The following is a 26,073-nucleotide window of genomic DNA, read 5'->3' on the forward strand; positions in this document are numbered from 1 at the left end:
GAGACAATGGGTACAATCGGACTGTCGACGAGAGGGGGGGGGGGGGTTTATCACCACTACAGCGCGACCTGTCCATGTGCCCATGTTTGTGTGTGTAAGTGCGTGAGAGAGAGAGAGAGAGAGAGAGAGAGAGAGCGCGTGCAGGGAAGGGGGGCTGACTGACGGATATGAGAGACGGTGAAACGCTGTTAAAAACGCTATTGTAAACTATTGGTATTGCCCTCCTTATAAAAAAAATAATCACAAGCCTGTCTACCAAAAAAAATCGAGGAATAAATACTCAAAAAAAGAGTGTTTGATTTTATTAAGTTGTAGGCTTCCCAAATCAAACACATATATTTATGAAAAGTCACGGACTGTCCTGGCTGTCCGCAGTCAATCATTACTCTCCCTCTCACAGTGGAGAAATTTATTTTCGGAAAATAAGCAGCAGCATGTAATAAATTAGCATGTCAGAGTTACCCATCCCCCACACTCATTAACTTGTTTAATACCTCCAACGGTGCCAATTTAAAAATAGAATAGACCTAGGCCTATGTTCTATGAATTTCCCCTTTACATACTAGTTTCTCTGCACACATTACGTTACTAGACATAAAAACTAATGCAAAGATATTCCTGCTACCATTAGCAACCAGCTAATGACCGAAAACGTTAGCATGAAGACTGGCTTGGATTTACTTGATATTACCGGCAGATAAAAAGCCAAACCAATTCAAACCATGATTATAAACACCCTGCTTCTAACACAGACTCATATTTGACAAGTTTTTAATTACCTTTATGTGTCCTGAGCAGTCCAAATCCACAGAAAATATCACTGCGAGGGAGAAAATGGCGGATCCTGCAGGTCTTCAGTAACCGTTTTCTGTCCATGAGCCCGCCCTATAGGAGGCGGGCTTTTCAACTTCCGGCTGATAAAACATAACTTTATCCTTTCTTCTTCAAATGACAGAGACATGTAGATTTTAAATTCCTCAATATTGAAATGCTTTTTAAAGATTTAATCATGTTTTAGAGAGAAATATAAATCAATTATGTAGCATATACAAAATGCATAAATGTAAATTGAACAACCCCCTTCTTCCATTTTTTCAGTGTAGCATTTTAGCAAACGTTATCATGCTTTGCACAGTTCCTCCTGAAATGCAGCTTAACGTTATGTGTTAACCTCTATTGTTTTCTGGTGATCGGGACTGAATGGATTCAAGTTATGATAAGGTGTTTTTACCTTCACTGTGCTTACATATTGAGTAAACACACACAGATAAGGGTGTGTGCTGTCTGATTTCCATATTCAACAGATTTGGGCGTGGAGTAACATGAGTCATAGTACACTCTTGCAGTTTGTGCCCAATGAACATGCACCACAAGATCAGACACCACAGACAGAAGACAGAGAAAGAAGGAAATACTGGGAACACTGGGATTACTGGCGTTCTGGATTATCACCACTTCAACTGCTGCTGATTTCACATTATAAACAGGACAATTAGAGGAGCTACGACTCAAAGTGAAAGTAAATCTTTTAACTTCCTTGACAGACCAACTCCCTTGTTTGTGTGCTGTGTTTTCAGCTTCACTCAGAGAGAAAATGGCTTCCAGATCAGAGGAGGATCTCACTTGTCCTGTTTGTCAGGAGATCTTTAAGAACCCTGTTGTTCTGTCGTGTAGCCACAGCTTCTGTAAAGACTGTTTGCAGGAATGGTGGACAGAGAAACTGATACACGAGTGTCCAATTTGTAAGAGAAAATCGTCAATGCCTGAACCACCTATTAGTTTGGTGATAAAGAACCTGTGTGAGACGTTCTTACTGGAGAGAGATCAGAGAGCTTCAGAGCCTCTCTGCAGTCTGCACTCTGAGAAACTCAAAGTCTTCTGTCTGGACCATCAGCAGCCAGTTTGTCTCGTCTGCAGAGACTCAAAGACACACAACAACCACAGATTCAGACCCATCGATGAAGCTGCACAGGATCACAAAGAGGAGCTCCAGAAATCCCTGAAGCCCTTACAGGAGAAACTGAAGCTCTTTGGACAAGTTAAAGCAAACTGTGATCAAACACCGGAACACATTAAGGTCCAGGCCCGACACACAGAGAGGCAGATTAAGGAGCAGTTTAAGAAGCTTCACCAGTTTCTACAAGAGGAAGAGGAGGCCAGGATCTCTGCTCTGAGGGAGGAAGAGGAGCAGAAGAGTCAGGTGATGAAGGAGAAGATTGAGGCTCTGAGCAGAGAGATAGCAGCTCTTTCAGACACAATCAGAGCCACAGAGGAGGAGCTGAGAGCTGAACACGTCTCATTCCTGCAGAACTACAAGGCTGCAGTGGAAAGAGTCCAGCAGCGCCCCCTGCTGGAGGATCCACAGCTGCTCTCAGGAGCTCTGATAGATGTGGCCAAACACCTGGGCAACCTGGCCTTCAACATCTGGAACAAGATGAAGGAGATGGTCTCCTACACTCCTCTGATTCTGGATCCAAACACTGCTCATCCAGGACTCATCCTGTCTGAAGATCTGACCAGTGTGAGATTTGGAGAGAAACAGAAACTTCCTGACAATCCAGAGAGGTTTGATTATGATGCCGCTGTCCTGAGCTCTGAGGGCTTTAACTCTGGGACTCACAGCTGGGACTTTGAGGTTACACATGATGAACCCTGGACCATAGGTGTGATGAAGGAGTCTGGCTTGAGAAAGGGTGAAATACCAACTGGTTACTGGGTGATTGTCTTCCTTGATGGAAGACACATGGCATACTCCCCACCACACATTCACAAAGTCCTCTCAGTGGAGAAGAGGCCACAGAGGATCAGAGTTCATCTGGACTTTGACAAAGGAAAACTGTCATTCTTTGATTCTGATACAAACACACACATACACACCTTCACACACACTTTTACTGAGAGACTGTTTCCATTTATTTCCACCGACAATCAAACATCCCTGAAGATATTACCAGAGACGGTCTCTGTCACAGTGGGACAGCACACAGTCCCTTCATCAAGCTCATGGCGTTGATTTGATCTGGGAATGCAGCATTTTCAGAAATGTCGACGTTTGGCATCTCAGTGATACTATACATAGAATTATATGCACAATATATATATATATATATATATATATATATATATATATATATATATATATATATATATATATATGGGTTTCTGCCACAGGAAAGATCAACATTCTGTAATATGATTTCTTACAGGTTCTTTGTTGTCTTTATTCTTTTTGGGATCATTCTGTCTTGATATGTCACAATTATAGTATAACTACCTACTAATTGTAAACAGTGTGTGCTATATATTAATCTTCATGGTAAACTGTTTCTGCAGTTAGTACACAAGAAATGAACAGCCTTCACTGTTTTATACTAACAGCAAATAACAGCAACAACTAGCAACAACACACATCAAATTGACTTTTTTAAATGTACTAAACAGCTAGATGTTTTTTGTTTTTGTTTTTAATAATTTTCTAGTCTAAATATTGAATAATTTCAGTTTTTTAATTGTTCAGAGTATCTGCACGGTAACAATAACAACTATGTTGATAATGGGGGAAAATAATGGGATGATAATGAGGCAAAGGTGGAAGTTTTATTATCTATGTTCTGTTTTAACTGAGTTACTCTGAAAAAAGTAAAATGTGAAATGTGTCAATCAGGAACTGATGGGAAGAAAATAAGGAAGAAGACGATGATGATGATTCTGATAATAGGGAAACCATTATTAGCATGAATATTATTTTCTTCCTTACATTATGTACATGTATGTTTAGCCGTTTGATTTAAGGGAATATAATTCATTTTAGAAAATTATATATTTTTAATCTTGTTTTATGGGTAATTGCTACTTTTATTGTTCAGAGTTTTGATTTTATTCTGCACTATTAGTCAATTTGTAACAGAACTTCATTTCAAACAGTGAAGACTTCAGGTTTATTTTTTAATTCACTGTAAGTTACTCTGTCAGGGAAAAGCAGATGTGTAAACTGTACATAACTGATTACATGTTATCTTCTCTTTGTATTCTGAAACCTACTGGAGATGATTCTTAATTGTTGTTTGAAAATCTAAAAACTAATAAAGGTTTGATAATTAGAAATAAAATGGTGTTTGTCAAAACATTTTTTCTGATGAAAATGTGTCCACAGGTTGAGTTAAAACTCAATTATTTGTAGTTAAGTCCAGTTTAATTTTTTGTTGCTAATATGCTGCCACAGAAAATGACAGAGGCAGAGAATCCGTGTTTCATTCGTTCTTTCCATTTTCAATTGGCAATCAAAATCAAATAATGAAAAATTGACTGGTTATTTTGTTATTTGTTGTCTACTATGAAACAAAAAACGAAAAAAAAAATGCTTGCTTTTTCATACTTCAATCTTAGGCTCAGATCAAAAATACGAAATGGAAAAACGGGCACCAGGAATGAATTTGATTTTAATATGTAATTGGTCGGGTTTACGTGACCTGGAAGTTTGACTGCGGTCAAGTGAGCCATCATTCGCTTCTCCGTAGTCAAACCAGCCGTCCCTATACAATGTAGTGCGCCTGTATTGTGATCATTACGGTAAATTCATTGAGACTGCTCAGAGCGATCTTACATGAAGGATAAACACTTTACTGTCATTCTTTCTCACTTTTTTTGAGTATAAAACTCTTACACGCAGAGAGGAGATGAAGTATTAACTTTACATGAACACACCACGTGAAATAATGAAATTGCGTTGCGCCGAAAATGTATTTGATGTGTCGACGTAATCCACGAGAACTAACACAAAGCGATATCCCCATGTGCTCCGGTGAAATGGCCCAATGAGGTCCATCCCAATACGCTCGAACGGGACCTCAATTAGCGATAATGGGCGCAAGGGTGCTCTCGGGACGGCCAGTTGGTTAACCAACTGGCATTCAGGGCAAGACGCACACCAGTGGTGCACGTCAGCCCGAATGCCTGGCCAATAGAATCGGGCCATTACACGGTTAAGTGTCTTTTCACATCCCATATGCCCAGCCATATGCCCAGCTTTTTGGTACCAACAACTGGGTAATTATTTCACCTGTCTGAGTGTCACGACTCACTCTGTATAGTCTGTCCCTGCGCAATGAGAAGTGTGGCTACGTTAACACTGCGTCAGGGCGAACCATGTGACCATCACTTTTTATCACTTGGTCGAAGGCAAAGCGCAGAGTATCATCACAAGACTGCTCGAGTGGAAAATCTTCCATGGAGTCAAACACGGGCACCTGCAGAGCCTCCTGTGGAGGCAACGCCAGCTCCCCCTCCCCGTCTGCAGCGTTGGACAACCTCGTGTCACCACTGAGCACAGCGCACATATCTCATGTCCCTGATGGTCGTGAACACACCCCCACACACTGTCCCACTAATCTATCAAAACCCAGCCAATCAGTACCCAGAATCAGGGGGTGCGTCAGGTGGGAACTAACCGCAGCCTTCACACTATGTTTTTTCCCCTTAAACCGAATTTCCACTGGTACCACAAGGTATCTGTGGATGTCCCCATGCACACACCTAATATCCACCCAGCCCGCCTCTATCAATGCCTCGGGTCGAATCAGATCCTGGTGAACTATGGACTGCGTGCAGCCTGAGTCCACCATCGCCTGATGTGTACCTCCCTGGATCCTTACCAGAACGATGTGCGTCCCTCCTGGACCGAGGGAGGGTACTGGAGGGCCGACAACCCTGACCACTTGACCGACCTCCATGAGTGGACACTCGCGGCGGAAGTGTCCGGGTTGTCCACACCTCCAGCACTCCTGCCCTGCCGCCTGAGGAACCCTCTGTGGGTCGAGAGCAGCGGCCGTAGCGGCTGGAGCCTGGGGAGGACAAAAAAAAGAAGGAGGATTAGTGCGAGGGTGAGGAGAGGGTCTAGCGGGTGTGGAGGGCGGGGGACCCGGCACCGGTCTCTTGCGGGGCGCCGGCGTGGGACAGACTGGAGAGGCTGGTCGACCCTCATGTGCCCGGCCCCAGGAGAGAACAGCCAGATGGTCCTCCGCCAGGGTTATGGCAGCCGCCAGGTCCACCGGGCGGTGGCAGCGCACCCAGTCCGAGGTGGCAGCTGGGAGCTCCTCCACGATCTGCTCCAAGACGACTTTTTCCAGCAGCCGCCCCTCACCTGCAGAGTTCCCCGGTTGCAGCCACCTGGTCGCTGCGACTTTCAGCTGCTGAGCAAAAACGAATGGCCGATCAGCGGGTCCCAGCTTGGCCCGCCGGAACCTGCGGCGCTGGTCTTCCGATGAAAACCCCAAACGGTTCCTGCAAATAAACCTTAAAACGCCTAAAGAAAACATTGAAAATGTAAATTAAAGCTGTTCTTGGATAGAGTAAATCTGGTCATTTTGTGTCTTTTTTTGGTAATTTTGTGTCTTTTTTGGTAATTTTGTGTCTGTTTCCTCATTTTGTGTCTTTTTTTTTTACCTACTCCCAGTTCAGATTTGATGAAGATATCTCAAAAAAGAGACTATTTTACACAGGTTTTTGTAATTAACATATAATAATTATGATTATGTATTTATGGAGACTCCAATAGTTTCCTTGGTAACCATGGTGACGGACCAAATGTCCACACAGTCATCACTCTGTTCTCTAATGAAAGGAAACATGTTTGTAAAAAGGTTGTATCTTAAAATATTAAAATTTTCACTGATATGTAGCATGAATATCAACTCAGGCACAGTAACAGCCTTTTTGGTCAATTTGTGTCTTCTTTCTTTTAATCATTTTGTGTCTTTTTTTGATAATTATATTTCTTTTTTTGGTAATTTTGTGTCATTTTTTTGTGTCTTTTTATGTCCATTTCATCATTTTGTGTCTTTTCTTGACCTACTCCCAATTCAAAACTGATGAAGATATCTCAAAAAAAGACTATTCTACACAGGTTTTTATAATTAACATATAATAATTATGATTATGTATTTATGGAGACTCCAATAGTTTCCTCGGTAACCAACTCGGTGAAGCTTTATTTTCCAAACACAGAGATGCCTTTTGATTCCAAGTACTACAAAATAAACTTACTTACTTACTTCTGTATTACTGATGACTTCAGTCACCATACCGGTTTAATAATATCTTCTTTAATTCACTCCCGTTAGCATCGAAGGCAGCATTAGCTGGCTAACACACTTCTGTGAATGCTAATAATTGATAATTTATAAATGAAATAAAACGAGAATAACACTCACCAACAACTGGAGTCTGGGCTTCTTGTGGAGCAGTGGTACAGCTCACCATGAAGCAGGTGGTGGTATTAGTCCGATGTTTGCCTGTAAAACTCTCCAACAGCCGACAGGGAAAGTTTCCAGTGAATTAGCTGCAGTGCTAGCGGCTCGAGGCAGCTAAAGGCTAGCTAGCGTATCGGGGCAGCTAACGGCTAGTTAGCGGCTCGAGGCAGCTAGCGGCTACATCACCTGTCACTCAGAGCAGAGAGCCGCTTCATTATGCAATATTTTCGAAACTTAAAGAGATATAAAATAATTCACCCCCCTCAGAGTTGTCATGGAAGGGGAAATCAGCTTTTGAGAGTAGAAGCATCGTTTTAACCAGGCTGTAAACACGTTTATGTCTACTGTGAAATCGGACATTTTAACATGAGAGTCAATCTAACTTGCTTCCTTCTGCAGCCTGCCTCGAGCGGCGAGTCGAGGAATTGCAGCAGTTTTTGGTACTTCCACATAACTTCACAGCTCCGGACCCGAGATTGCCGCTTGTTTGACACTGATATAGGCAAAAAAAAAATAGCATGAAGTCAGTCAGAAAGTTGAAATATCAAACAATGATGAGCTAACTAAGTATAAGTACTCTGGGATAAATGCAGTCGATGACCCCTGAAATAAGCTTTTGGCCACAAACAGGGAAGTCAGACAGTATCTAGAGACAGACTAACATATTGTATGTTTTGGTCTTTATGAGATTAAGAAAATGTGGGGAAAAAATCTAGAATAGAAGTCACAGTAGATACTGTGGCTTATATCTATATATTTCTATTGTTTTCTGGTGATCGGGACTGAATTGATTCAACTTATGACAAGGTGTTTTTACCTTCACTGTGCTTACATATTGAGTAAACACACACAGATAGGGGTGTGTGCTGTCTGATTTCCTCATTCCACAGATTTGGGCGTGAAGTAACATGAGTCATAGTACACTCTTGCAGTTTGTGCCCAATGAACATGCACCACTAGATCAGACACCACAGATAGAAGACCGAGAAAGAAGGAAATACTGGGAACACTGGGATTACTGGCGTTCTGGATTATCACCACTTCAACTGCTGCTGATTTCACATTATAAACAATTAAGAGGAGCTACAACTCAAAGTGAAAGTAAATCTTTCAACTTCCACGACAGACCAACTCCCTTGTTTGTGTGCTGTGTTTTCAGCTTCACTCGGAGAGAAAATGGCTTCCAGATCAGAGGACGATCTCACTTGTCCTGTTTGTCAGGAGATCTTTAAGAACCCTGTTGTTCTGTCGTGTAGCCACAGCTTCTGTAAGGACTGTTTGCAGGAATGGTGGACAGAGAAACGGATACACGAGTGTCCAGTTTGTAAAGTAATACATTTTTTTAGTGATACACCTCGTAACCTGGCGTTAAAGAACCTGTGTGAGGCGTTTTTACTGGAGAGAGATCAGAGAGCTTCAGAGCCTCTCTGCAGTCTGCACTCAGAGAAACTTAAACTCTTCTGTCTGGACCATCAGCAGCCAGTGTGTCTTGTCTGCAGGGACTCAAAAGTACACAAGAATCACAGATTTAGTCCCATCGATGAAGCTGCACAGGATCACAAAGAGGAGCTCCAGAACTCCCTGAAGACCTTACAGGAGAAACTGAAGCTCTTTGGACAAGTTAAAGGAAACTGTGATCAAACAGCAGAACACATTAAGGTCCAGGCCCGACACACACAGAGGCAGATTAAGGAGCAGTTTAAGAAGCTTCACCAGTTTCTAGAAGAGGAAGAGGAGGCCAGGATCTCTGCTCTGAGGGAGGAAGAGGAGCAGAAGAGTCAGATGATGAAGGAGAAGATTGATGCTCTGAACAGACAGATAGCAGCTCTTTCAGACACAATCAGAGCCACAGAGGAGGAGCTGAGAGCTGAACACGTCTCATTCCTGCAAAACTACAAGGCTGCAGTGGAAAGAGTCCAGCAGCGCCCCCTGCTGGAGGATCCACAGCTGCTCTCAGGAGCTCTGATAGATGTGGCCAAACACCTGGGAAACCTGACCTTCAACATCTGGAACAAGATGAAGGAGATGGTCTCCTACACTCCTCTGATTCTGGATCCAAACACTGCTAATCCAGAACTCATCCTGTCTGAAGATCTGACCAGTGTGAGATTTGGAGAAAACCACAAACTTCCTGACAATCCAGAGAGATTTGATTACTACGCCACTGTCCTGAGCTCTGAGGGCTTTAACTCTGGGACTCACAGCTGGGACTTTGAGGTTACACATGATAAACTCTGGGGCATAGGTGTGATAAAGAAGTCTGTCTGGAGAAAGGGTGAAATACCAACTGGCTACTGGGATATTAATTTCTTTGATGGAAAATACATAGCATACTCCCCACCACACTTCAATAAAGTCCTCTCAGTGACGAAGAGGCCACAGAGGATCAGAGTTCATCTGGACTTTGACAAAGGAAAACTGTCCTTCTTTGATTCTGATACAAACACACACATACACACCTTCACACACACTTTCACTGAGAGACTGTTTCCATATATTGTCACCGAGAATCAAACATCCCTGAAGATATTACCAGAGACGGTCTCTGTCACAGTGGGACAGCACACAGTCCCTTCATCAAGCTAATGCCGTTGATTTTAGCTGGGAATGCAGCATTTTATTTCATGTGGAGTAAAACTTCTCAGAAATGTCGCCATTTGGCATCTCAGTGATACTATACATAGAATTTTATGCACAATATATATATATATATACATATATATATATATATATATATATATATATATATATATATATATATATGGTTTTCTGCCACAGGAAAGGTCAACAATCTGTAATATGATTTCTTACATTTTTGTTGTCTTTTTTTCTTTTTGGGATCATTATGTGTTGATATGTCACAATTATAGTATAATTAAGTACTAATTGTAAACAGTGTGTGCTATATATTAATCTTCATGGTAAACTGTTTCTGCAGTTAGTACACAAGAAATGAACAGCCTTCACTGTTTTATACTAACAGCAAATAACAGCAACAACTAGCAACAACACACATCAAATTGACTTTTTATAATGTACTAAACAGCTAGATGTTTTTTGTTTTTGTTTTTAATAATTTTCTAGTCTAAATATTGAATAATTTCAGTTTTTTAACTGTTCAGAGTATCTGCACGGTAACAATAACAACTATGTTGATAATGGGGGAAAATAATGTGATGATAATGAGGCAAAGGTGGAGGTTTTATTATCTATGTTCTGTTTTAAATGAGTTACTCTGAAAAAAGTAAAATGTGAAATGTGTCAATCAGGAACTGATGGGGAGAAAATGAGGAAGAAGACGATGATGATGATTCTGATAATAGGGAAACCATTATTAGCATGAATATTATTTTCTTCCTTACATTATGTACATGTATGTTTAGTCGTTTGATTTAAGGGAATATAATTCATTTTAGAAAATGATATATTTTTAATCTTGTTTTATGGGTAATTGCTACTTTTATTGTTCAGAGTTTTGATTGTATTCTGCACTGTTAGTCAATTTGTAACAGAACTTCATTTCAAACAGCGAAGACTTCAGGTTTATTTTTTAATTCACTGTAAGTTACTCTGTCAGGGAAAAGCAGATGTGTAAACTGTATATAACTGATTACATGTTATCTTCTCTTTGTATTCTGAAACCTACTGGAGATGATTATTAATTGTTGTTTGAAAATCTAAAAACTAATAAAGGTTTGATAATTAGAAATAAAATGGTGTTTGTCAAAACATTTTTTCTGATGAAAATGTGTCCACAGGTTGAGCCCAGTTTAAATTTTTGTTGCTAATATGCTGCCACAGAAAATGACAGAGGCAGAGAATCTGTGTATCATTCGCTCTTTCCATTTTCAATTGGCAATCAAAATCAAATAATGAAAAATTGACTGGTTATTTTGTTATTTGTTGTCTACTATGAAACAAAAACCGAAAAAAAAAAAGCTTGCTTTTTCATATTTCAATCTTAGGCTCAGATCAAAAATACGAAATGGAAAAACGGGCACCAGGAATGAATTTGATTTTAATATTTAATTGGTCGGGTTTACGTGACCCGGAAGTTTGACTGCGGTCAAGTGAGCCATCATTCGCTTCTCCGTAGTCAAACCAGCCGTCCCTATATAATGTAGTGCGCCTGTATTGTGATAATTACGGTAAATTCATTGAGACTGCTGAGAGCGATCTTATATGAAGGATAAACACTTTACTGTCATTCTTTCTCACTTTTTTTCAGTATAAAACTCTTACACGCAGAGAGGAGATGAAGTATTAACTTTACATGAACACACCACGTGAAATAATTAAATTGCGTTGCGCCGAAAATGTATTTGATGTGTCGACCATAGACTGTATAAATAATGGACGTAGTCACCGTGACGTCACCCATAGGGTTCTGAAGAGCGCAAATGAAGCTTTGTGGGCGTTCCCCCAGTCGCCATCTTGGCAGGGCTGACTCCGCCCACCTCCCTGTGATTGGCTAAGAGCTGGAGTGGAGGCGGGCTCATGCACTGACACACGTCCACCAAGCAAGATAGCTGAGGCTAAGGAGCTAGGCTAAGAAGCTAGGCTATATGCTACTCTGATGCTACGGATGCTACATAACGGTGCATACCCTTGCCGCCGGTTGCCGCCTTCTCAGTTATCTTAACCAAGGTAAGTTAAAACAAAAACTATACAACGAAACTTGAAATAATAACGACCTGACATTTAGACTGATATTATATTACTCAATATATATGCTCATTATTTCATTGCAATCTGTTAAAGTTGGTTAAACTACATATTGTCGGCGATTGCAGCAATTTGGCCGCGAATCAGAGTGATGCTATTTATTACCGTTAATTGCATAGGCATATATATATATATATATACATACATATATATATATATATATATATACATACATATATATATGTGTGTGTGTGTTAATGTTAGTAAGCTAGCTAAATTACATGTGAGGTTACTGGTAGCCACAATGTTCTTGCTATATATATTGTATTGATGATGGCCTGCGTAATTTTAATCATAATTATTATCGCCGGGATTTATTGCCGATTTTCAGTTCAGATGCACCAGTGCATAACAGCCATGCGTTTCATTAAAGCTTAGAATGCTTATATTAATGGTTTTGACAGTGATAAAAGTCCGCGGGGGGGTTATTTATTCACGTGTACCGCCATTGACAGCACTGTGTGTGATTATTGTCATAATGAGAGTGGAGAAAGAACGGTACTTCGGTGTTTCTTACAACATGCATATTTATTTCAGTAAATCAGTAATGGCAGCGAGTGAGATCTCCACCAAAGCTGCTCCACTCCGGATAAACCGTAAGTACCAGTTTTTGTTAATTAAGTCTTGACAGTTGATATTACATTGCCTGTTAACTTACTTTCAGGTAAAGATTCAATATAAGAAACATGATCAGTTTATTCAAACTATTATGCGTTTTTATAAATTAAACCACACTAACAGTATTTTAAGATTACCTCTACTTTGAAAACATAAAAATGTTGGTTATATAATACATTTATTACAACACTACAATAATATATAGAAAATATATATTGATTAAAATGCATTTTGTAGATTCCTTTAATAAAAGTACTAATACCACACTGTGAAATTACTCCACTACAAGTAAAAGTCCTGCATTAAAAACTTTGTAAAAAGTGCAAATGTATCAAAGTGTACTTAAAGTATCAGTAGTAAAAGTTAAATGCAGAACTTTTACTTGGTGTGAGTATTTCACAGTGGGGTATTTGGTATTTAGTGCCCCCTGTTCCATCTAACAGGTGAGACAATAGTTCTGAGTCACCTTTTATAGGTAGCTTTATATTTTTCATTACCTGGTGCAATCTATTACTGTAATTTTTTTTTGTCCCACAGCCACCGTATGGATTGTTGGGGACAGCTTTGTCCGGCGTGGTGCCCAGAGCAGCAGAGACATGTGGAAGCAACCTCGGCCTACCTGACGTCCACGTTTGCTGGTTTGGCTGGGGTGGACTGCGTTGGAAAGGCTTTCTCCCCTTCTTCGACCACTCCCTGCGAGGAAGAGCAGCCCCAGACTACCTGATGATCAACTGTGGCGGCAACGACATGGGGGAAACCAGCCGTGTCCAGCTGGTCAACATGATGGAGGATTTGCACCAGCTCCACCACCGGCACCCTGGGATGAAGATTATTTTTTCTTCTTTGACCCAAAGGTGCCGGTGGAGGGCTGGTGCAAATCCAGGACAGATGGACAAGGCCAGGAAGTTTGTCAACAGTGTTATGGCTACATTTGTCCGTGGATTAAATTGTGCCATGATTGAGAACCCTAACATTAGACAACAGTCCTGGGATATTTTTGGCAGATAAAGTTTATCTCACACCTAGTGGAAATGATATGTTTTTAGGGGCATTGGCCAACTGCCTGAAAGACCACATCCAGATGCAGTGAACTGCTGACGGTTTGCAGTGTCACTGCTTTTGAATTTGGCCTTTGGGACACATTTTAGGCATTAAAATAGCCCAGACTGTCATGGCTAATGTTGACATTTGTTAAAAAGTAAAAAAAACACAACAAATGTAGCCATAACACTGTTTCCTGTTCTGTTGCTCTTCCTCTATTCCACCCTTTATCCCCTTCCCCCAACACACTGTATGGTCTGCTGCTCTCTGGGCCCTTGTGTTATATGTATATATTGTTATAAATGTTATATTTTGTATTAATAAATGTTTATATGTTCTCCAGTTCTCCTTACTGCTGACAGAAAATATGTCAATTGAAAAGACAAGCAAATCACACAGTACTATACAAAAACATATTAATAAAACATTAAGAAAAAATAGCAGGCTTTAAGACAATTCAGTGTGCAGCTAAAAACATTTTTTCACAATAGATGCATATTTTACCAGCAAATACTAGCTTTTCCATTCTTTTTACTCTGAAGACCTAAAATCTGGTCAATGTTAACAAACAAATCCAATCCTAATAATAACATTGAGAATTATGAACTATTGCATTATGTTAAAGGTTAGGATGACAATTTCTAATTAATATAGGAAACAGATGAATGCCAGCTTTGAAGAAGGTGCCTTTTTTATATTATATATGACAAAAGAATCACACCCAGTACACAAGTAACAGTTTAACAATTTTAAGTCTTGCATTCTTGAAAATACATTTTAAGGGTTACACATTTACAAGTTGGGTTTTTATGGTTCAAGTACACTTATATGTGCAATAGTTGTAATTATAATTCTGAGGATATAACTTGGATAACAACCCCAGTGTCATAATTTGGTAAAAACATAATTTGTTGATGTACTGATGCCTTCAACATCTTAACAATGGAGAACACATCACACTATGGCCTATGTGTTGTAGGCGTATCCTCAAGCGTCCTACATGAGAGAAAGATAAGAAAAGAAGTTGAAAAATTCAGCAGAGCCTGTCTTGGTTGAAAGCCCTCTCACCACGGCAAGGTGCAGGCCAGGAGTGGGAACATATAACACGAGACAAACATACAAGAAACTAAAACGTATGGGCACAAGACATAAGGAGAAATAAATGAAAATATGACAGTGGAGAACCTATTCAGAGGGTGAGCAATTGGGACAAAAAAAAATATGCCAAATGTTTGATAATCACTAGTAATGTGAATGTGATGACCATCGATAAATAATAGAACAGTCTGACAAAAAAACAAAACTTTACTGATAATGAAAAATGATTGTGTGAATGTGAATGAAACGAACATTTTTTTAATGTTTTTTTTTTTTTTTACTGAACTGCACTTACCTCAGACGAACAAATCCAGAACTAACTACATGAAAAGTAACTGTAGATGAACTGACTGGATCATTTACACAGAAGAACAGACAGATTTGTGGCCATCTGGAGATAATAATAATATTATTAATAATATATTAATATTAATAATAATAATAATAATAATAATTGATTGTGATGATGATATAAGAAATCATGACTGTTTATGTCTTATATTACTTTATGCGTCGTTGAGTACCCTGAAAAGTGCAATATATAAAATGTATTATTATTATTTATTATTATTATGATATATATTTTTTTTTATTACAGTAGGCTTATGAGAACTATTACTTGTTCTTCCAGTGGTCATATCATGTTTGCATCTTGCTAATGGGCATGTATTAGTATTATGCATAGGATTTTTTATTCAGACAAATGTAACATTTGCTGAGTTTGTTGATTTTTTAAAAAACTTTATTGAAGGTTTGGACAAATAAACTCAACTTCGTATGAAAGCCACGGGTATAAGCTCTCAAATACTTTTTGAATTTCATTTTTATCTGCTACAGAGGCTGAAAAATCTATTATTACGTAGGTGTTGAATTTCCAGAAAAACTTCAGGTTTAAGGGGGTCATTTGGAAATCGCCCAGAGGTTTTACAGGCATTTTTTCCCAGGCGCTTTAGGCCTTAATGGGTTAAACCAGTTAGTTGCCTGATTCTTTGTAAGGTATAGGGGGAAAAAGGTCTCTGTACCCTGGAGTCAGTGCTGAGGTGATGTCTCTCAAAGTGGTCACTGCACAGACGAGAAGCCTTGTTCGGAGTCCAGTTCTGTCTTCCAATGTTGCGCACCCACTGGTCCAGCCTCTCTGGATCACCTAGAGGAAAACTTCATTCAGAAAAATAGATTCAGTGGATATATGTGTAAGATTACCTTCTTCAGACTTTTTTTTAAACATACAGTCTATTCTTGTGTAGTGGCAGGCATATTTCCTACACTTATTTATTTATTTATTTCATGGGACACTCAATTAAATTTATTTTGTGCCAAATGCACTTATGTTAGAAATATTTGGAATGATTTCGACAATAATGGGAAGAAAAAAATAATGTAATGTACAAATTTAATTTCACCTGAGCCAAACATAATTACAACAATTAAAACAAATACTGTGTTAACTGTGTTGAGTTTTATTTTCCAATTTACCTTACAGATTCTATGTCAACATGTGTTTTATTTTCAGTATAATTTTCCCTGTTTATGTGTTCACTCAGTCTCCTGTCATCTAACTCAATGCAGATATTGTTAAGCAATGTATTTATCTATTATTAATATTAATTAACGCATAGAGTAAACAGCACGCTTCTCACGGCACAACTGCTCCTGAAACAGGTAAATGTCAATGTCTCAGCCGGCACGCTACCATAAAAGCCCGGCTTCTGTAGTGTTATAGTCTGAATGCATGTTTTTTTTTGTAATAATATAAATATAAATATGAAAATAATGTTGGATTAGACCGTCTGATATACTGATTTTTACGTTCCTAACCAACTCCAGCTCACACAATAACATATTGCAACCGGTAGGTTAACCGTATTTCTGTAATAGTGCTGAAATTAAATTAATTAAATGTTAATATTGCATAATGTTAACTTAACGTGATGTACCTTATTTTCCACTCACACAAACTTGATTTGTTCAAGAACTACTATCCATAGACTGTATAAATAAGGTAATAATCACAGTAAATTATAACTTCTATATTTCATTTCGACTATGGTGCATACCGATTCAATAACTGGCAAGCATAAGCTTTAAAAACCTTGCTGAATAAGACCTAAATGCTTACCGAAGCTAGCATTAGCTGGTTAATTAGCTCGTTAGTTAACGAGCTAAGCTAGCGCGAACCGGCGCGAATACCTGATAATTACTACTAACATATAAATTAAGTAATTATAGAATTTCACTCACCGAAAAAACTGGAACACAGAATTCTTGGACGGTCTGTTAGTACAATCAACAGCACAGCAAGACATTATGTCAGTCCAATGTTTGCAGAAAATATCAGAAAAACAGGACGATGACACACACACACGGCGAACGACAAGTTCAGTGACTGATTCAGATGAGTCATGAGCTAAGTAGAGGGGCCAAGCGGCTAGCTCCCAGCTAGCGGCGATGACGCAGAGCACCGAGCTGTCACTCAAAGCGGAGCGCCCTCAATTATGCAGCATTTTCAAAACTTAAATGAGTGAGATATAAAATAATTCACCCCCCCCAGAGCTGTCATGAAAAGAGAAATCAGCTCTTGAAACTAGAGCCATTGTTTGAACCAGGCTGTAAACAAGTTTATTTCTACTGTGAAATCGGACATTTTAACATGAGAGTCAACGTAACTTGCTCCCTTCTGCAGCCTGCCTCAAGCGGCGAGTCGAGGAACTGCAGTTTTTGGTACTTCCGCATAGGCTTCCCAGCTCTGGACCGGAGCTTGCCGCTTGGTGTCGACGTATTCCACGAGAACTAACACAAAGCGATATCCCCATGTGCTCCAGGGAAATGGCCCAATGAGGTCCATCCCAATACGCTCGAATGGGACCTCAATTAGCGATAATGGGCGCAAGGGTGCTCTCGGGACGGCCAGTTGGTTAACCAACTGGCATTCAGGGCAAGACGCACACCAGTGGTGCACGTCAGCCCGAATGCCTGGCCAATAGAATTGGGCCATTACACGGTAAAGTGTCTTTTCACACCCCATATGCCCAGCCAACGGGTTAAAATGAGCCGCCTGGAAAACTATTTCCCGGCAGCTTTTTGGTACCAACAACTGGGTAATTATTTCACCTGTCTGAGTGTCACGACTCACTCTGTATAGTCTGTCCCTGTGCAATGAGAAGTGTGGCTACTTTAACACTACGTCAGGGCGAACCATGTGACCATCACTTTTTATCACTTGGTCGAAGGCAAAGCGCAGAGTATCATCACAAGACTGCTCCAGTGGAAAATCTTCCATGGAGTCAAACACGGGCAACGCCAGCTCCCCCTCCCCGTCTGCAGCGTTGGACAACCTCGCGTCACCACTGAGCACAGTGCACATATCCCATGTCCCCGATGGTCGTGAACACACCCCCACACACTGTCCCACTAATCTATCAAAACCCGGCCAATCAGTACCCAGAATCAGGGTGCGTGTCAGGTGGGAACTAACCGCAGCCTTCAAACTATGTTTTTTTCCCTTAAACCGAATTTCCATAGGGTATCTGTGGATGTCCCCATGCACACACCTAATATCCACCCAGCCCGCCTCTATCAATGCCTAGGGTCGAATCAGATCCTGGTGAACTATGGACTGCGTGCAGCCTGAGTCCACCATTGCCTGATGTGTACCTCCCTGGATCCTTACCAGAACGATGTACGTCCCTCCTGGACTGAGGGAGGGTACTGGAGGGCCGACAACCCTGACCACTTGACCGACCTCCATGAGTGGACACTCTCGGCGGAAGTGTCCGGGTTGTCCACACCTCCAGCACTCCTGCCCTGCCGCCTGAGGCACCCTCTGTGGGTCGAGAGCAGCGGCCGTAGCGGCTGGAGCCTGGGGAGGACAAAAAAAAAAGAAGGAGGATTAGTGCGAGGGTGAGGAGAGGGTCTAGCGGGTGTGGAGGGCGGGGGACCCGGCACCGGTCTCTTGCGGGGCGCCGGCGTGGGACAGACTGGAGAGGCTGGTCGACCCTCATGTGCCCAGCCCCAGGAGAGAACAGCCAGATGGTCCTCCGCCAGGGTTATGGCAGCCGCCAGGTCCACCGGGCGGTGGCAGCGCACCCAGTCTGAGGTGGCAGCTGGGAGTCCCTCCACGATCTGCTCCAAGACGACTTTTTCCTGCAGCCGCCCCTCGCCCGCAGAGTTCCCCGGTTGCAGCCACCTGGTCGCTGCGACTTTAAATCAAAATCTGTTTATTGAAGGATTTTCAGTTTAACAAAAGTGCAATGCTGAATGGTAATTACAAAGACATGGGGTAGACATGAGTACAACAATTAGCACCAATGTGTCCAGATAGAAACAAAAAAAAAAAAACAAACAAACAAATGTAACGATTTACCGAAAAGAAGGAAATAAAATCTTCAAATGTAAAATAACCCCTCCCTAGTCACTGCCAATACACTACAATAATATGAGCACATTGCCACATCTAAAGCCTGCGCTAAAAATAAGCAGAGTACTTAGCTTTGCTAAGCTGCACCTAATGGCAGTCTTCACAGAGTCTGGAACGCATTAAGAAAAGGACCCCACGTTTTCTGAAATCTCCCACTTGATTGCTTTAGCGAGTATCTAACCTTCTCCAATTTTAAGCAGGACATGATTTCTTCTAGCCATTGTGCATGAGTTGGAGAGGAGGCATCTCTCCACCTGAGCAGGATCAGTCGTCTAGCTAGCAGGGAGACAAAGGATATAGTACGTTGTTTTTCTTTGGATAACTCCACCTCTGCCTCCACGAACCCAAAAATAGCGATCAACGGGTTTGGTTCCAACCTGATGCCTAACACCCGAGAGAGTGTATGGAAAATTTCCCTCCAATAGTTGGTAAGGCTCGAACAGGACCAGTACATGTGAATGAGTGAAGCCTCAGCAAAACCGCATTTGATACAATGTGGGCTGATATCAGGGTACATAGAGGATAGTTTTGCTTTTGAGATATGAGCCCTGTGCACCACTTTGAACTGAATTAAGCTGTGACGTGCACAGAGGGAGGTTGAGTTAACCAGTTTGAGTATGGAAGTCCAAGTGTGTTCTGATAAAGGGAGACCCAAGTCTTCCTCCCATGCTGTTCTAAGCCTGTCCGTGGAGGCGCGCCGAAGATCCAATACCATGTTGTAAAGAGCTGAAATTAACTTTTTTTTAAGTGGATTTATAGAGAGGACTCTATCAACAATGGTGAGATCTGTTGATATTGAAGAGCCAAATAAATGAGAAAGAACAAAATGCCTTGCTTGAAGATATCTGAAAAAATTAGACTTTGGGAGACTGAATTTTTCACTTAGCTGCTCAAAAGACGCCAAGCTGTTGTCTATGAACAGGTCTTTAAAGCGCATGATACCCTTCCTGTGCCATTCATTAAAAACAGAATCCTGGCAGGATGGTTTAAATAGATGGTTTGATGCAATGGGGCTCAGGAGAGAGAAACTGTGGAATCCAAAATATTTCCTAAATTCCACCATCTCCACCATCACCTCCAGCAGCTCGGCCTGTCTCTCTGCCTGGAACTGGAGCGCCGCCAGCTGCTGTCTGTTGAGCGCAGCCTGGTCCCGGCTCATTGCAGCAACCTCCGCCAACATCTGTGCCAGCGTTAGAGCGTAAGCTTTTACAGCTTCCAACTCTCACCCGGGTTCTTTTTCCTAAACTTGGTCTTACAAAACACTCATAAATGAATAAAGTCAACCATTTATTGAAAGAATAATAGCCAAATGCAATGCTCAGCGCTGGACTCTGCAATGTGACCTCGATGGCACCACAAGACCGAGTGATTACAAACTTCCTTAACTTTACATATATCTTCTCGGGTTTTGGCGAAACCCCGTACAATGGGTGGGCTCTTTAATGCAATTGGTCAATTTGTTTGTGAGATGCCTTGGTTACCACCCCTTAACCGAGCATCTGGAGATTTAACATCTCACTGACCTTTCAAACTTTATGTGTGTGTCTGTTGCCTGCTGAAGCCTCCACATCCTGTCCCCCCCCTCCTTATTCTGCTTCTCCCCCAACATACGTTTCCTATCCTTAAATGACCCAGTCCTGTCATTAAGTAACCCGGTCATAATTTAGACACTCAGCCAACCCGAGTATATTCCCCGCTCCCACAAGCGTGGTCACTGGTTGCTGTGACTCTGTCATCCTCTTCTTCCTTTTTGCTGCTGAATCACGTTGGGCGCCAATGTGGCATTCTTTGATGCCACTGTGGGTTCCTCAGCAGTGATGACAGAGTGCGGAGATGATCTACATATATTTTATTGATTCACAGCACATTTAATTACACACAAAGCTGCTCACAGGCACCTTTCAGGTGTTACGCTGCTAGGCGTTCGTGTCCCAGTCTCCGTGTTGTCAACAGTCTTCCTTCCAGGTCCAGCACGCTACTGTGTTAAAAAGGAGAGAGTGAGTAACTAACAAGACTCAGGTGTGTCAATTACTCTCACCTGGCGCTGCTCTCCTGAGCCCTCTCCACACCTCTCTCCTGCAGCTGATGCACCATGCCCCCTCCACACTTACATATTGAATAAACACCCACAGAAAAGGGCGTGTGCTGTCTGTTTTCCTCATTCAACAGATTTGGGTGTGAAGTAACATAGTACACTCTTGCAGTTTGTGCCCAATGAACATGCACCACTAGATCAGACACCACAGATAGAAGACGAGAAAGAAGGAAATACTGGGAACACTGGGATTACTGGCGTTCTGGATTATCACCACTTCAACTGCTGCTGATTTCACATTATAAACGGGACAATTAGAGGAGCTACGACTCAAAGTGACAGTAAAACTTTCAACTTTCTTGACGGACCAACTCCCTTGTTTGTGTGCTGTGTTTTCAGCTTCACTCAGAGAGAAAATGGCTTCCAGATCAGAGGAGGATCTCACTTGTCCTGTTTGTCAGGAGATCTTTAAGAACCCTGTTGTTCTGTCGTGTAGCCACAGCTTCTGTAAAGACTGTTTGCAGGAATGGTGGACAGAGAAACTGATACACGAGTGTCCGATTTGTAAGGAAATACATTTATTTAGTGATACATCTCGTAACCTGGCGTTAAAGAACCTGTGTGAGGCGTTCTTACTGGAGAGAGATCAGAGAGCTTCAGAGCCTCTCTGCAGTCTGCACTCTGAGAAACTTAAAGTCTTCTGTCTGGACCATCAGAAGCCAGTGTGTCTCGTCTGCAGAGACTCAAAGACACACAACAACCACAGATTCAGACCCATCGATGAAGCTGCACAGGATCATAAAGAGGAGCTCCAGAAATCCCTGAAGACCTTACAGGAGAAACTGAAGCTCTTTGAACAAGTTAAAGGAAACTGTGATCAAACAGCAGAACACATTAAGGTCCAGACCCGACACACAGAGAGGCAGATTAAGGAGCAGTTTAAGAAGCTTCACCAGTTTCTACAAGACGAAGAGGAGGCCAGGATCTCTGCTCTGAGGGAGGAAGAGGAGCAGAAGAGTCAGATTATGAAGGAGAAGATTGAGGCTCTGAACAGAGAGATAGCAGCTCTTTCAGACACAATCAGAGCCACAGAGGATAAGCTGAGAGCTGAACACGTCTCATTCCTGCAGAACTACAAGGCTGCAGTGGAAAGAGTCCACTGGATCCTCCTGCTGGAGGATCCACAGCTGCTCTCAGGAGCTCTGATAGATGTGGCCAAACACCTGGGCAACCTGGCCTTCAACATCTGGAACAAGATGAAGGAGATGGTCTCCTACACTCCTCTGATTCTGGATCCAAACACTGCTAATCCAGAACTCATCCTGTCTGAAGATCTGACCAGTGTGAGATGTGGTGAGAAACAGAAACTTCCTGACAATCCAGAGAGGTTTGATTACCACCCCGCTGTCCTGAGCTCTGAGGGCTTTAACTCTGGGACTCACAGCTGGGACTTTGAGGTTACATATGATAAACTCTGGGCCATAGGTGTAATAAAGGAGTCTGGCTTGAGAAAGGGTGAAATACCAACTGGCTTCTGGGTGATTTCCTTCTTTGATGGAAAACACATGGCAGGTTCCCCACCACTCTTTCATAAAGTCCTCTCAGTGAAGAAGAGGCCACAGAGGATCAGAGTTCATCTGGACTTTGACAAAGGAAAACTGTCATTCTTTGATTCTGATACAAACACACACATGCACACCTTCACACACACTTTCACTGAGAGACTGTTTCCATATGTTGTCACTGAGAATAAACTCTCCATGAAGATATTACCAGAGACGGTCTCTGTCACAGTGGGACAGCACACAGTCCCTTCATCAAGCTCATGGCTTTGGTTTTAGCTGGGAATGCAGCATTTTATTTCATGTGGAGTAAAACTTCTCAGAAATGTCATTATTTGGCATCTCAGTGATACTATACATAGAATTATATGCACAATATATATATATATATATATATATATATATATATATATATATATATATGGGTTTCTGCCACAGGAAAGGTCAACAATCTGTAATATGATTTCTTACAGGTTCTTTGTTGTCTTTTTTTCTTTTTGGGATCATTTTGTGTTGATATGTCACAATTATAGTATAACTACAAACTAATTGTAAACAGTGTGTGCTATATATTAATCTTCATGGTAAACTGTTTCTGCAGTTAGTACACAAGAAATGAACAGCCTTCACTGTTTTATACTAACAGCAAATAACAGCAACAACTAGCAACAACACACATCAAATTGACTTTTTTAAATGTACTAAACAGCTAGATGTTTTTTGTTTTTGTTTTTAATAATTTTCTAGTCTAAATATTGAATAATTTCAGTTTTTTAACTGTTCAGAGTATCTGCACTGTAACAATAACAACTATGTTGATAATGGGGGAAAATAATGTGATGATAATGAGGCAAAGGTGGAAGTTTTCTTATCTATGTTCTGTTTTAAATGAGTTACTGTATAAAAAGTAAAATGTGAAATGTGTCAATCAGGAACTGATGGGAAGAAAATAAGGAAGAAGACGATGATGATGATTCTGATAATAGGGATACCATTATTAGCATGAATATTATTTTCTTCCTTACATTATGTACATGTATGTTTAGCCGTTTGATTTAAGGGAATATAATTCATTTTAGACAATTGTATATTTTTAATCTTGTTTTATGGGCAATTGCTACTTTTATTGTTCAGAGTTTTGATTTTATTCTGCACTATTAGTCAATTTGTAACAGAACTTCATTTTAAACAGTGAAGACTTCAGGTTTATTTTTTAATTCACTGTAAGTTACTCTGTCAGGGAAAAGCAGATGTGTAAACTGTATATAACTGATTACATGTTATCTTCTCTTTGTATTCTGAAACCTACTGGAGATGATTCATATTTGTTGTTTGAAAATATAAAAACTAATAAAGGTTTGATGATTAGAAATAAAATGGTGTTTGTCAAAACTTTTTTTCTTATGAAAATGTGTCCACAGGTTGAGTTAAAACTCAATTATTTGTAGTTAAGTCCAGTTTAAATGTTTGTTGCTAGTATGCTGCCACAGAAGATGACATTTCTTTCTTTCAGTACATTTGTCAATAAATTTAACTTCCAGTCTTGGTATCTTGATTTTAGACAGCTGACATCATAATCACAGATTCTGTCTTCAAAGGACTAAAAAATAAATTAATTTGAAGAAGAATGTTTTGTATTTTTGAGGTGCAGGTACCTTCCTCCATTTTATCCTTCATATGTCACACACTAGTATTTTCAACAGTATTAACTACTCTCAATATAGCATTTTAGCAAACGTTATCATGCTTTGCACAGTTCCTCCTGAAATGCAGCTTAACGTTATGTGTTAACTAAAGTCGATCACAATCAGTCGGTTTCTGAAGTGTTTTAATATTCAAATGCCTGCTTTGATAATGATATTAAATAAAAAAGATAAAGTCTGGGGTCGTGCGCCGTCAAATTTTACCGAATATTTTACAGTCTGAGCATTAATAACAAACTCTGTTATTTCTGAGCCATGCTGAAATGTGATGCTTTTTAATTACACAGACATTATTGTACTTACACACATATGAACACGTTAAATTGGGCCGAGTGTATAACATTGCATGTTACCATACTAACATGGTGAAGCTTTATTTTCCAATCACACAGACGCCTATTGATTCCAAGTACTACAAAATAAATGATAACACTTCTGTATTACTGATGACTTCAGTCACCATACTGGTTTAATAATATCTTCTTTAATTCACTCCCGTTAGCATCGAAGGCAGCATTAGCTGGCTAACACACTACTGTGAATGCTAATAATTGATAATTTATAAATGAAATTAAACGAGAATAACACTCACCAACAACTGGAGTCTGGGCTTCTTGTGGAGCAGTGGTACAGCTCACCATGAAGCAGGTGGTGGTATTAGTCCGATGTTTGCCTGTAAAACTCCCGACAGCTGACAGGTAAAGTTTCCAGTGAATAAGATGCAGTGCTAGAGGCTCGAGGCAGCTAGCGGCTAGCTAGCGGCTCGAGGCAGCCGACGGCTAGCTAGCGGCTCGAGGCAGCTGACGGCTTGCTAGCGGCTCGAGGCAGCCGGCGACTAGCTAGCGGCTCGAGGCAGCCGGCGGCTAGCTAGCGGCTCGAGGCAGCTAACGACTAGCTAGCGGCTCGGGGCAGCTAGCGGCTCAAGGCAGCTGGTGGCTAGCTAGCGGCTCGAGGCAGCTGGCGGCTAGCTAGCGGCTCAAGGCAGCTAGTAGTTAGCTTTTTTTTAGCGATGAAGGAAATACAGGCATTCAGTATATAAACAAGACATACAATGAAAAATGTAAGTTACAGTATCAGTAGAATTATATATATATATATATATATATATATATATATATGCTTCATTATGCAGAATTTTCTAAAATTAAACGAGTGACATAAAATAATTCACCCCCTCTCAGAGTTGTCATGGAAGGGGAAATCAGCTTTTGAGAGTAGAAGCATCGTTTTAACCAGGCTGTAAACACGTCTATTTCTACTGTGAAATCCGACATTTTGACATGAGGGTCAATCTAACTTGCTCCCTTCTGCAGCCAGCCTCAAGCGGCGAGTCGAGGAATTGCAGTTTTTGGTACTTCCGCATAGGCTTCACAGCTCCGGACCCGAGATTGCAGCTTGGTTGACACTGATATAGGCAAATAAAAATAGCATGAATTCAGTCAGAAAGTTAAAATATCAAACAATGATGAGCAAACTAAGTATAAGTACTCTGGGACAAATGCAGTCGATGACCCCTGAAATAAGCTTTTGGCCACAAACAGGGAAGTCAGAAAGTATCTAGAGACAGACTAACGAGTGGAAAAAAAAATCTAGAATAGAAGTCTAGAAGTCACAGTAGATACTGTGGCTT

At 40.9% G+C, this 26,073-nt stretch overlaps 3 protein-coding genes and 1 long non-coding RNA gene across 4 annotated transcripts; 3 read left to right on the plus strand and 1 right to left on the minus strand.

Moving 5' to 3' along the window:
* Positions 1-1,499: 1,499 nt before the first annotated feature.
* On the plus strand, positions 1,500-3,013 carry LOC131968138 (nuclear factor 7, ovary-like). The gene has a single exon (XM_059328881.1). The coding sequence runs from the start codon at positions 1,595-1,597 to the stop codon at positions 3,011-3,013; it is 1,419 nt and encodes a 472-aa protein (XP_059184864.1). The 5' UTR covers positions 1,500-1,594.
* A 5,324-nt stretch (positions 3,014-8,337) lies between these two features.
* On the plus strand, positions 8,338-9,857 carry LOC131968849 (nuclear factor 7, ovary-like). The gene has a single exon (XM_059329895.1). It carries the CDS (start codon positions 8,424-8,426, stop codon positions 9,831-9,833), a length of 1,410 nt encoding a protein of 469 aa, XP_059185878.1. The 5' UTR covers positions 8,338-8,423; the 3' UTR covers positions 9,834-9,857.
* Positions 9,858-14,304: 4,447 nt separating this feature from the next.
* On the minus strand, positions 14,305-17,105 carry LOC131968856 (uncharacterized). Its single transcript, XR_009394069.1, has 3 exons — positions 16,968-17,105; positions 15,752-15,884; positions 14,305-14,627 (listed from the first exon to the last, which is right to left on the minus strand). It is a non-coding gene; the product is annotated as an uncharacterized LOC131968856 (long non-coding RNA).
* A 4,468-nt stretch (positions 17,106-21,573) lies between these two features.
* Positions 21,574-23,019, plus strand: LOC131968139 (E3 ubiquitin-protein ligase TRIM39-like). The gene has a single exon (XM_059328882.1). It carries the CDS (start codon positions 21,595-21,597, stop codon positions 23,017-23,019), a length of 1,425 nt encoding a protein of 474 aa, XP_059184865.1. The 5' UTR covers positions 21,574-21,594.
* The last annotated feature ends 3,054 nt before the right edge of the window (positions 23,020-26,073 follow it).

Source organism: Centropristis striata, chromosome 3 (assembly GCF_030273125.1).
Source record: "Centropristis striata isolate RG_2023a ecotype Rhode Island chromosome 3, C.striata_1.0, whole genome shotgun sequence".
In the NCBI taxonomy this organism is placed as follows: domain Eukaryota; kingdom Metazoa; phylum Chordata; class Actinopteri; order Perciformes; family Serranidae; genus Centropristis; species Centropristis striata.